At 42.5% G+C, this 11,885-nt stretch overlaps 1 protein-coding gene across 1 annotated transcript; it reads right to left on the bottom strand.

Moving 5' to 3' along the window:
• Positions 1-400: 400 nt before the first annotated feature.
• Positions 401-11,629, bottom strand: RSL1D1 (ribosomal L1 domain containing 1). The gene is made up of 9 exons (XM_037069015.1): positions 11,443-11,629; positions 10,576-10,715; positions 8,237-8,375; positions 7,541-7,689; positions 7,350-7,451; positions 5,272-5,365; positions 5,061-5,186; positions 2,909-3,208; positions 401-991 (listed from the first exon to the last, which is right to left on the bottom strand). Exons 1-9 carry the CDS (start codon positions 11,539-11,541, stop codon positions 665-667), a joined length of 1,476 nt encoding a protein of 491 aa, XP_036924910.1. The 5' UTR covers positions 11,542-11,629; the 3' UTR covers positions 401-664.
• Between the last annotated feature and the right edge of the window lie 256 nt (positions 11,630-11,885).

Raw genomic sequence — 11,885 nt, 5'->3', positions numbered from 1 at the left:
CCTATCATAGAGGTGCCAAATCTAAGTAAATCTATACAGGGCGAGAAGGAACCTGGAAGTGTGGAAGGCTTAAGGAAGTTTTTTCCTTGCTTCTAGCAGGCAGGATTCAATTTGGAGTCTCTCCAAATGACACCATGTTGATTTTCCTCACCAAGTGTGCGCTCAGTGGTTTATAACCTTGGCCGACCACCACCTTTCTAAGACCCACCGAGATAAACCAGCTCAGCATGATGGGCCACAGAACGAGTTTTCTGTAAATTCCACAGCTGATTTGCATCAGTGAGCCCATCACCGGCTTGAACACAAGCTGTGGAAATGTCTGCACAAACTGCTGCTCTCTGCAGCCAGATAAGGACAAAGGTCACATCATAGGCATTCAAGTAAAACAAACAAGAAATGGAATAGTTTACTCAGTAGCAAATGTTACACTTTAATAAAAGCACTGTATTTTCTACCATATTGGCAAATACACATTAGAGCAATTTAAACATGGATGCAAACTACTGTTCTTACACCGGTACACACACACATCAGAATCACTTGTTAGGGTTTTAAACACATTTAAGTTGAGGCCTCACCCTTGAGAAAGTTTTTGACAGGACCTGTTATTTCCCCAAAGCTTCCCAGGCAGCCCTGACATTTCCTCCTGGTTCAGTCACTGACTTTAGGTTGACGGGAGCACTTTGGGTTTTTTTGCCCACTGTTTGGGGGTGTGGGGAGCTTTCCTTGCAGATTTATTAGCTGTAGTGAAGAACTTGGCCTCTGGCTTTTTTGGCGTCTGTCTTGGGTCTTTTTTCCCCAACTGAGAGTTTCTCTCCTTCTCCACTTCTTCTTTGATTCTTGGCTTCTTCCCTGGGCTTTTACCTGGACTCTTGGGCTCTGCTGCTTTCGGGGTCTCCAAAACCGGAATGGACTTTCTCTTCTTTCCACGAGGTGTGCTGGGACCAGGACCCTTTTTTGGAGACTTCTTTCCTGTGGCACGTTTTTGTATCTAAGTATAAGAATAAAGTTAGGTCAGGGGAAAAAAGGAAACCAATGGACAATATAACTCCAAGAATCACTGTTTGACTATTTAGGTAACCCCCCAAAGGTACACCTCGGCATGATGAAATGAGCAATGGTTTTTCTTTCTGTCGTGCAGACATTTTGAAAGGCAGCTGTATTCCATCACTCATAGATTACAAAGAGGGCCCTGGTGGTCCTCCTGGCCCAAAGGACAACCATCTTCCCCAATGGCTGAGTGTAGGGCCTCCTGGAAGCAGCCACTGGGAGCACAGTAGGAAGACCTGTGACTAACTCTGACTCTTACCTTTCAGCTGTAAATTCCCCGCAGGTGGGTTAAGGCATGGGGTTCCCAAACTGTGTGTAAAAACCAACTGAGCGGCCTTTTATAAAAACCCACTTCCTAAAGTTTTATTTGGAGTTCTCTGATAAGTGTGTTACACACCAGGAATCCTTAATTTTTCATGCACCCCAGATGACTAGTACTGATGATTCAAGGACAACATTCCGGCAATGGACTCTGTGTCCAGTACAGAAGTAGGTATGCAGACCAAAAAAACCTAACCACCAACCAAACAAAACTTTGCTTCCAATAAATTATGGAGAATGTAAAAAACATCAAAAATATTACAAACAAAACTTGCTAATAACTTTACCCCATAATATTAATGATTCTCACTTCCCCCCGTATGTATTTAAAAGCAAAATATTATGCCCTTTCCCCAACTATTTCATTACTATTTCCTAAGCACTATAAACTCTTACTAAACATTATTTCTAGTAACTTTACAAAACCACTGCAAGGGTGCATAACACTGTTTTCATTTTTTGCCTTTACAGTGAACAATGATGAAACTTCAATATATTACCTAGATAGATGGATTCAAAAGGAATAAGCACTTTACAGCTCTGAACAGACAAGACCATTAGCTATGCTTTGCAGTCTTTCATTTCCAACATATTACCTGCCAGCCCCTTTATAAGCAAACAGCTTACTTTTTCTAAAAACAGTTATACTTGCAAAATTAGTATCATGATCATTTATATTAACTTCAAGGTCATTTAAAAAATTCAGTAGTCCTTTGAGGGCACTTTGAAAGGAATGTTTTCACTAAGAGATATAAATTATAGCATCACTGAAGAGTTTAAGGGTCACTAGGACAAGCCCAACAGGTCAGGTAATGCCGGGGGCCCAGGATGCCCCCGTGCAGGCCTTCTCTGCACACACGGCGGGTAGGGGAGCCTTCTAGACTCCCAGGGACCTGTTTCCCCCCTTGTTTTCAAGGTTTCCCCCTAAAGGTGCAAGGATACGATGAGTATTGATAAAAGCATTATCAAAGGGCCAACATTTAAAAAACTCAGTTCCTTCAAATGACCTTCATTAGTAAACTGATGAAGCCAGATTTCTGTTAAGACCCACTGGGGGATGAGGTGCTTGAAAGATTTCAGAGGCAGGATCCAGGACCCATGTCCCCCTGGTGAGTTTCCTAAGACTAAGTAGGTGGTGATCCAGGACTCGCCTTCAGAAACTGAACCACTGCCCCAACGCCCACCCGGGCCTGCTTCTTAAAATCACAGGCCAAGTTTCTCAAAATTATTAATATGGTTAAGTCTCCCTTGATTCCAAGGTGCACAAAGGCTGTGTTTGCTATACATGGCTCCACTACTTAAGCAAAAGGTCAAGTAATTGATGGTAACTATCCTCTGGGTTTTTAGGGCTGGCCCCGGTATTTTTCTCTTTTACTTCAAAATCTTTGGTAGAACAGGTTTCTCTCCAAATAGAATTCCACAAACAGTGCCTCCCATCTGTGCTGCACTTCTTCCATCAACACTCAGCAGTGACTGCCTGACATACAGTGGGTCACTGAATCAGTTTACTGGGAATATTAAGTATCAGTAAACATACTTCTACATTTTCTTTGGTGGGAGTTTCTCCTATTGGAACCAGTAATGGAATTTCTTCTTCAGATTCGTCTTGCACTTTTCGTGGGGCTTTTACTCTGCAGGGCTCTTTCTTCTCAGGCTTCGGGATCTCTTTCTTCTGGGGTCCAGGGTCCTTTACTGAACCACTGCTAGTTTTAGCGGCCACTGCCTCTTTGGTTGGAGCTGATGTAGCCTTGCTAGCCTGTTTCATTAGCTTTTTGTTTCTTTTCTTCTCCTTTCGTTTTTCATTATGTTCTTTTCGCTTTTGCATTTTCTTTTCTTCCTACCGAAAAACCAAACATAATTTTAGTAGGAGATGCTTTAGCTGGAAAATAAACAACAGAGATTTAGCACCTACAGTTCTGATTACTCACAAGCTCCCTGAAAGGGCCCTGACCGTAAGTACAAGCTCTAATAAAGCAAATCCCATTATCAGCACTTGAACCCCACCCCCACTTTGTTTCTGAGTCATGGCCACTGATGCACTTTATGCGGTAAATTACATATCAGTACTCCAAATCTGGAGATCTGAAGTATACAGTCGCCGGTCTTGTGAAAGTCAATCTCATTATAGGTGAGTTACGAATTATCCTAGATTGCATAGTACGTGATGATGTGATTCTATCTTAAGCTGTTACTGAAAAAAATGCCAACAAAAACAAAAAACCCTGACCATTCTTTTTCTACTTTCAGTTGTGGTTGCAAGTTAAAACAGTAAAAAATTCCAGAGGTCCATAATCCTTACCACAGAGTACTGTTAAATAACATCCACTGTAGCGTCCAAATTCCACTTTAACCAGCAAATTCCTACATTTTTTCAAAGCCCTCTATTGAACCTGCTGACGGATGGCAAAAAATCCTGACTTCCTATAATAGCAGTCTATATTATTTCCAATCATCCTCCAAATAAAAACAAGTAAAAAGGCAAGGTAAAATATTTAAAATTGTTTTCTTTTTTCTGGTAAAAGTATCAAAAAGCTAATTATACTGTAAGAAATTAAAAACTCACCCCATGGAGTGAGCCCAGAATCCACCTTTGCCCGTTGGAGTATCTCCTGATTACTAACTTGTGTTTCAACAGCCATGTGAGACTAGGGGTTGGGGTCTTACGTAAAGGGAAACCAAACCCCAGCATCCATACTGGACGGGGAGTCTAGGAGGAAACCCCCCTCAGGGTAAGCCGGGCCTGTGAGTTCCTCCTTCAGGGCAAAGATGGACAGAAAACCCTGCAGGTTCAGCATCATGCTGTTTTGTACCTCAGGGACCCTCAAGCCTTGGATGTGCTTTCGGGAGGTCCAAACGGAGAGTGGCACCCCCAGGTACCCAGAAGACATAAATGTCTCCATAAATGTCTCCCCCAGAGAAAGGATCTTCACCCTACACCTCAAATTATTTCTACAAATAATTTTCCAAATGCCACAACCATTAGGCAATCAGAGAACCAAACACATAAGGAACCAGCCTTCTACTACTAGAATTAGCAGATGACTATTGAGTAATTATGCGTACAATTTTGAGAATCAAGGCTACTTATAAATAACAGAAAACCAGAAGAAGTGAAGCCAATTTGAAAAAGAACAAAACACATAACTTCTTGAAGGGGGGGGAAGACCAAGTTAAAAACTCATTGGACACAATTAACATGGATGAAGAAAGAATAAACAAACTAGGAGATTGGTCCAACGAAGAGCAAAAATTTTTTTATCTCATTCTGACTTTTTTCAATAGCACCTGTTAGCAATGAAAACCTACAAATCAAAAACAATAGGTACCTGGTTAGCCTAACAGAATCTCAAATTCTGCCCATAAATAACAAAGAACTTAGATTGGATTTTGGTTTTCCTTTCTCTCTTAGCTCCCCTTGCCAATAAATAGACCCTTTCTAAGCCTCATTAGACCTTTTAAGAGAAATTAAAACACCTCACTTATCATAAATATCAAATATTTACACCCTACTGTACTTTAGTCACATCAATATTAACTAAGCTCACCTATAAAGAGGGAACAATGAACACAAACGCACAGCCGCTGGAAACGACCGAAAGACAAGTCACGCAGGAACGGGCACCTCGCTCTCCCTGGGCAGCACCTACGTCCATGGTGCCGGTCTATCTAGTATTTAAAATGCTACTCACTTTCTTCTTCTGACTAGGAGTGCACACTCCTTTGGCTTCATCCCGACTACTGACAAATGAAGAGAAGATGGGAAGGGCAACAGATCTCTCAGTTTTCACATACAAGAGTTTCACACTCTCCCACTTCTGAAACAAAAAGAAGAGTAATATAAACTACACATGCTTTGCTTCTTTTCATGAACAATCAGTCGATGAATCTGCAAGACTATACCTCTGGCAATTTCTGTGAAAGCATTTTCGTCACAGCAACAACGTTTTCGGTGATGTGCTGAGCCTGCATTCCAGTATGACCGATGCGTATAGTGCTGAAATTTAATAGTTTCAGACAAACAAGAGTGTGAAAAATAATTCTTTAAACTAAGGCACAGGCAGGTATGTTAGAAATATATACAGTCCTAAAAAAGAAAACACAGGCCCACTGAATCAGCCTACAGCTTTTCTGAGGACAACTACCTCTGGCAGCAACCGCTCTCAAAAGACCCCCAGAAGGAGTGCTTGCTTTGTCTTCAGAGTCCCACTGCCCCGACCCAGCTGCCACCTCTAAAACAGACAGTCCTTTCTCCCTCCTAAGAATCGGTCTTCACGCCAAAAGCATGACCATCCCTTCCACTGAAGCAGAGTGCAGACATAAGCCCACTGGGAAGCAGAAGCGCCCAATGCTTAGCCACTGGGTCCACCGTTCCCTGCCAGTTTCCGTCTTCCCCACCCTGGGAGCCAAAGGCAAGTGTCTCGGAAGCAGGGTGAGACAGGGACTGGTGCTCCCACCTTCCTCCAGGCAAAGGGGCTGTGACCATCCTCTGTGCCCACTGACACCTACATGAAAGCACACTTTGCTTTGCAGATGGAAAAATAGCAAGAAGAGAGGGGGGAAGGAGGAGGGAATGAAGGAAAGAGGAAGGGAGGCAGACACCAGGATGGGGAAGTTAAGGAAGGAGATGGGAAAGGGAGAAGATAGAAAACTATGTTAGGAAAAGGTGGGAATGGAGACAGAAGAATGATTTCAGGTTTTTGTATTGCTTTGTATTGTTTTTAGGTTTTTGTATTAGTTAACCATAATGTTTCTAATCTGTAGATTTGGCTTGTAAAAACCTCAGGGGCGAAAAACTGCTACTCCTTTACATGGCTGCATGGTGCTGTCCCCTTCTCCCAGCTACTCACTGATCTCATGAACCAGGCCTCTGACCTTCTAGCTAACTGCTTCCCACGAGCCATTACTTTGATGTCGGCCTCTAACCAAAGAGTAAGGGTCTAGGCCTGATGAACAACTCTTCTCAGCTACCTAACACCACCCAATTAAGGGACTTCCCATTTGAAGGCAGAGGCTACACCAGAGCCCACCTGTTCTACCCAAATTCCATTCAGCCCTACTTGGAAACACTCTGCCAAGGGCTGGCCTCCATGGTGCGTAGAGTTAAGAAACCTTGGCGATCCTATGCTATGGCACGTGTGACCCTGGGTACACATGGACTCCTGGGTATCTTTGGGAGGAAGGACCACACTCTACAGCTCTGCCCCACTGGCAGCTGCTCAAATCCACACCACATATGCCCACATCAGCAGTCTAAATATTTTACAATGTGATTTTGAATGTGTTTAAAGCAAGACGGAGGTAGATCTTCACGTTAAAGAATATGATGCTGGTAACATGAAAGCCCAGAGCCACTGAGTCTCTAAGCATTGATCTTATTCTCTTTGCTTTCCTGAATCTACAGGTACCTATCTAGTATGTCAAGTATTAGCCACTAGGCACATGTGCCTATTCTAATTTAAATTAATTGAAATCCAGTAAAATAAGAAATTTGGTTCTTCAGCTGCAGCAGCCACATTTCAAGTGCTCACCAACCATACACGGCTAATGACTCCTGCAGGAGACAGCAGGGATACAAACCATTTCCGTCTCTGCAGCAAGTTCCATGGGACAGCACTGTTCTAGAGAACTGAATATGTCTAAGGCAAGGGTATCGAATTCACTTTCACTGGGGGCCACATCAGCCTCACAGTTGCCTTCAAAGGGCTGAATGTAATCTGAGGACTGAATAAGTGCAGCTACTCCTTAACAGTGAAGTGAAACTCGGTGCTGCCGCTGGGTAGAAACAAGGTGCCGGGCTGGACAAAACAAGGTGGGGGTTGGATTCGGCCCACAGACCTTGTGTTAGCCACCTGTGGTCTAAGGAATGAATTTAGTTTTGACAGAAGGATCTGGTTTCATTAGCACTATCTTGTAAAAATGCTTATAAAATCATTATTAAATAGATTAAACAGAGGTACACATTAACTCCTTTTACCAACCTGCAAGAACCACTTTTAGAGATATTTAAGACAGTTCCACCTATAGATGCGTTGATCTCTTTGGAAAGATTCTTGGCTTTAAGGTTTACAGGTACTGGAACTCTGTAACAAGACAGAGGCATTTAGAGTACAATGCATATACACCTATAAATTTTGTGCTGCTCAAGTCCAGGCACTGCTCAGAAACTTACTTCTTTCTCTTATAAAAATGTCTCCCAAGGTGTGAGGGTAAGAGCCGCCTGATTCTTGCATCAGTAAGGAAGAGGTCGAAACTACCCAGGAGGCGGAGTTTGGCCTCGTAGGCTTTATACTCCTTTTTTAAAGTTCGGAAGGGGATAACCTAGAAAACACAGAACACAAAGAGCTAAGCAAACGAACAACATCAAAAAGAAATATGTGGGCAACAATTTGTATCCAGATTTTAAAATGTCCTGGAGCCATTGCTTAGTGAACATGCAAGTGCCTAAAACGTGCCAGGCACTAGGCTAAATGGGGGGAACATGGAGACAAATGATATGGGACCTCAGCTAAAGAATCAATATCAACAACTACAAACCAGGGTGAGAAGTGCCAAGCCAGAAGCAAACACAGGATGCTCTGGAAGCACAGAGGAAATGACATAATGGAGCAACTATGTCAAATCTTCAATAAAGTTACTGATGTTCCCAGTGAGCTTTGGGTCAACAAACTTAGAAAACTCAGCCATTATAGGAGAGATGGAATATGCCCTACCTAAAGCCAAGGAGAAAGAAATTTAAAATAAAAAAAATAAAATTAATAATTAAATTCCTAGGAGAGATGTACTAGGTAACATAGCAATGTATTACTTATCACTCCAACTGAATCAAATCTTTTAATTGTCTTGAAAACATTAACCTGTTCCCTACCTGAGAAATGGTTTTAACTCCATGGTTGTTTAAAAGCTTCTTATAAAAACATTCTGTCTTTTCAGGTGTTACATTGGGTTCATCCTTAGTAAATAAACAAACATCTGCTAAATCTGATCGAATACCATGAGGCAAGGACCTGCAAAATACATGAGAAGGAACTAAGCAATAAAGCATTATTATACACAGAATGTCTGGTTAAACTCCACGGAATACACAAGACATTTATTGTCATTTCAATAAACTTCACTCACACTACTTAATACTATAGCAAATATTACACTGAGAACATTTAAAAATATATTTGGTTTTCAATGGTATGGAAGAGAGATTTAAGGTCAAGTAAGTCATCAAATACCCATAGGGCAGAATATCAATTAATATTTGAGATATAATAAGAGTCCAAATACAAAGACACCCAAAATAGTTCATACGTAAAACTATTATTTTATGTGTAACTATATATACATGTCCTGTAATGTGCTAGAACTGATTTTCATCCAGGCAATTCTGGTTCAGAACTTGCAAAAACCTCTGGGCTTGCTCCATAAACAACACAGCTCTTAAGAGGTGAAAAAGAACACATGGCGCAAACCAAGAGGGACCATGATACGCACCATTATTATTGTGTTAAGATTTTTTAAAATTTCCAATAAAAAAACTTTATTGATTGACTTTCAGAAAGAGAAACACTGGTTTGTTGTTCCACTTATTTATGCATTCACTGGTTGACACTTGTATGTGCCCAGACCCAGGATCGAGCCCACAACCTTGGCACATCAGGACTACACTCAAACCAACAGCTACCCAGCTAAGGTATTTGCTGAGTCTTAAAAAGAGAAGAAATTTTGACGCACTTACTAGACCTACACGTTCTGAGGAAACAGTTCCTTAGTTTAAGAGAGAGCAATGCATAGTAACATGACTTGCCAAATGAGATGGGAAGTGCTGTGAAGCTGGTAAGTGGCAGAAATCACTAGGAGGAAAGCACTAGATGGAAAGTTGGGAAAATATTCTATGGACAATAAAAGAGCTTTCAGAAGAGAAAACTGCCTGAGTAAAGGTGTGGAATAAAGAATGCAGGAAGGATGCAGAAAGCAATAACTGCGGCAATTTGGCTGAGGCAGGTTTGTGAACATTACTTAACAGAGATTCTGAGTATCACCACAATCTTTCCAATTTGTAATCATTCCCACCACCTTTACTGCTTTCTTTAGCAAAGCTGGCTTTCTGATACTTAGGAAATGAGAGTCTCTGCAGAGAGGCACTGTTATTAAATAGAACACAGGACACCCAGTTAAATTTGAATTACTTTTAAAGTAAAAGTAGGTCCCAAATATTACATGGGACCTATTTATACTAAAAAACTACTTGTGCTTTTATTTAAGTCTGGTCATTGCAGAGGGGGCATCTCTGACCTAATAGTTCTGCAATAAAGAATGTATAATTACTGCCCTGTCCGCTGTGGCTCAGTTGGTTGGGGCGTTGTCCCATAGCCAGAGTTGTGGATTTGATTCCTGGTCCCAGTCAGGGCACTAGCCTAGGTTGTCCCTTCAATCCCCAGCCTGGGTGCATACAGAAGCAGTCAGTCGGTATTTCTCTCTCCCTCTGATGTTTCTCTTTCTCTCTCTTCCTCTTTCTCTAAAAGCCATGAAATAATGTTCTTGGGTGAAGATTAGAAAAAAAAAAAAGGAATGTGTTAATTCCACTGGCTTCTTTTCCATAAGGAATCTGCTGCCAAGTCTTTAACAGTATAAAGAAGAAAGTCCAGGATATCAGGGTTTAAGCTTGGAACTACCTTGACATGGAAAGATAAGCCAATTCTATGAAAGCACAAAAGCTGTTTAACCCATTCTAAGCTTTATTCTCTCAAAACCAGGGTTTCAAATTCAATAGAACTGCTTAAAATTGTCCACCAAGCCCCCAGAAAACTGGTGAAATTCTAGAAAATCTAAGCCCATCTGAATTCCTATTTTTTTAAAGATTTTGTTTATTTATTTTTAAAGAGACAGAGTAAGGGAGGGAAAAAGAGAAGGAGAAAATCGTCAATGTGTGGGTGCCTCTCCCATGTGCCCCCACTGGGGACCCAACCTGCACCCAGGCATGAGCCTGGACTGGGAATTGAACCAGAGACCCCCTGGTTGGCAGGCCAGCACTCAATCCTCTGAGCCACACCAGCCAGGGCTGAATTCCTATTTTTTTAAGACACAACTATTTATATCAACTTGTATTTTTATTTTGAGTTTGCAAAGTTTCCACTAGAAACTAAGTTGCAGTTAAAGCTACACAGAATTGACATAGCAGATAAAAAACAGCAAAGGCAGAAAACTAGAACTTACAATCTGACCCTTAGTTCTTTACTTGGAATTTTCCATAATATCACCATTAAAAAGAAATTTTCTTTCTCATTCAAAAGCAATCCGTTCGCATTTTTCCTGGACCTGGAATGTGCCAACAGAGCTTCCACCGCCTTTCTGATCTGCAAAGTGGAAATACACAAATAAACTAAATCTCCATTTAATTTAGCAGTTTCTCTCTCCCCACACACTTTCCCTTTTTTTTTCTCCTGCTCGAATTCTATTTTCATAGGCAACCTCCACAACAATAGCTATTAGGATCCTGCAATTTGTAATCACAGGGATGTACGAATCCATCAGATCCCCTAAGATCCCCTTCTAACATTCATCTGAAAAAAAAGTGCCAGATAGAACATGCTTCTCCTGTGCGGGAGGACGGCAGTAAACAGGAGAGACTGTGTAGTAAATGCGCGACACTCTACAAGTAGCGTTTACCTAGCGCTTACTATGTGCCAGGCCTTTGGCTACAATCTTTTACGTGCATTACCTCCTCTGATACTGGAAAGCAGAGGATAAGGGAGCCCATTTTATATACTACATAACCGAGGCTTGCAAAATTAATCGATTAGTCGTAGTCAAACGGTAGGGATGGAGAACCTGGTACATCTCACCCCAGAGTCCTACGCTATACCTGCAATACAACTCAAGAGAGCCAGGTCGCAGGGCTGAGATAAACGGGCACCTACCTGCGTGACTAAAACAGTGGGCGGGCTGACAGCACTGCGAACTACTGACCGTTTCAAAGCTCCGGGGGCATCCAAAGAGGCTCAGAGTCCGCCTCCGGCACCACGCACATCACAAGGCCACGGCCACCTGGTTTCCGTAACCCTCTCCCCAAGGGACTCTCACCTGCCCTTTATCCAGCTGTTCCAGTGCGGTTAGGGTGGCTGAGGTGGAGCCTGAGGTTTCGGTTGAGGTCGCGACGGGAGTTGAAGCCGAGTCCTCCATCTCTCTGCGTCTCACCTCGTGCAGACTCGCGTGCACGATCCCACAGCTAACTCTTCGTGCGCATGCGCGAGCCTAGGCCTATAGCCGGAAGTTAGGAAGCGTGGTGTGGATTCCTCGCGTCACTTCCGGGCGTCGCTCTATGGCCGTTTGGCGGGCCTGAGCAAATTGAGTGTTGCTCGGTATGCAGTCGGAGTGTCTTCTTTGAGCTAGCACGTCTACTTCCCTTTTGCTCCGTGTTTCCTTGAGTGTTGGGGAGCATCCTGGCGATTTTGGTTTCTCTCTTTAATAAATGACATCCGGCAAGCGCCTGGACGCGGTAGACCCAGTGAGGGTCTCTCGCTTTC

This window comes from Sturnira hondurensis, unplaced genomic scaffold (assembly GCF_014824575.4).
Source record: "Sturnira hondurensis isolate 20B ecotype Veracruz unplaced genomic scaffold, ASM1482457v3 Scaffold0018337, whole genome shotgun sequence".
Taxonomy (NCBI): domain Eukaryota; kingdom Metazoa; phylum Chordata; class Mammalia; order Chiroptera; family Phyllostomidae; genus Sturnira; species Sturnira hondurensis.
This window is presented reverse-complemented; position numbering and strand designations above follow the sequence as displayed.

Excerpts from the sequence above, each read along its gene's own strand:
- RSL1D1 (XM_037069015.1), bottom strand. The coding sequence starts at position 11,541 with ATGGAGGACTCGGCTTCAACTCCCGTCGCGACCTCAACCGAAACCTCA. Across the intron at positions 7,452-7,540 it reads CATTTTTATAAGAGAAAGAA|AGTTCCAGTACCTGTAAACC; the intron begins GTAAGTTTCTGA and ends GTCTTGTTACAG. Across the intron at positions 3,209-5,060 it reads CTCCTAGTCAGAAGAAGAAA|GAAGAAAAGAAAATGCAAAA; the intron begins GTGAGTAGCATT and ends GTTTTTCGGTAG.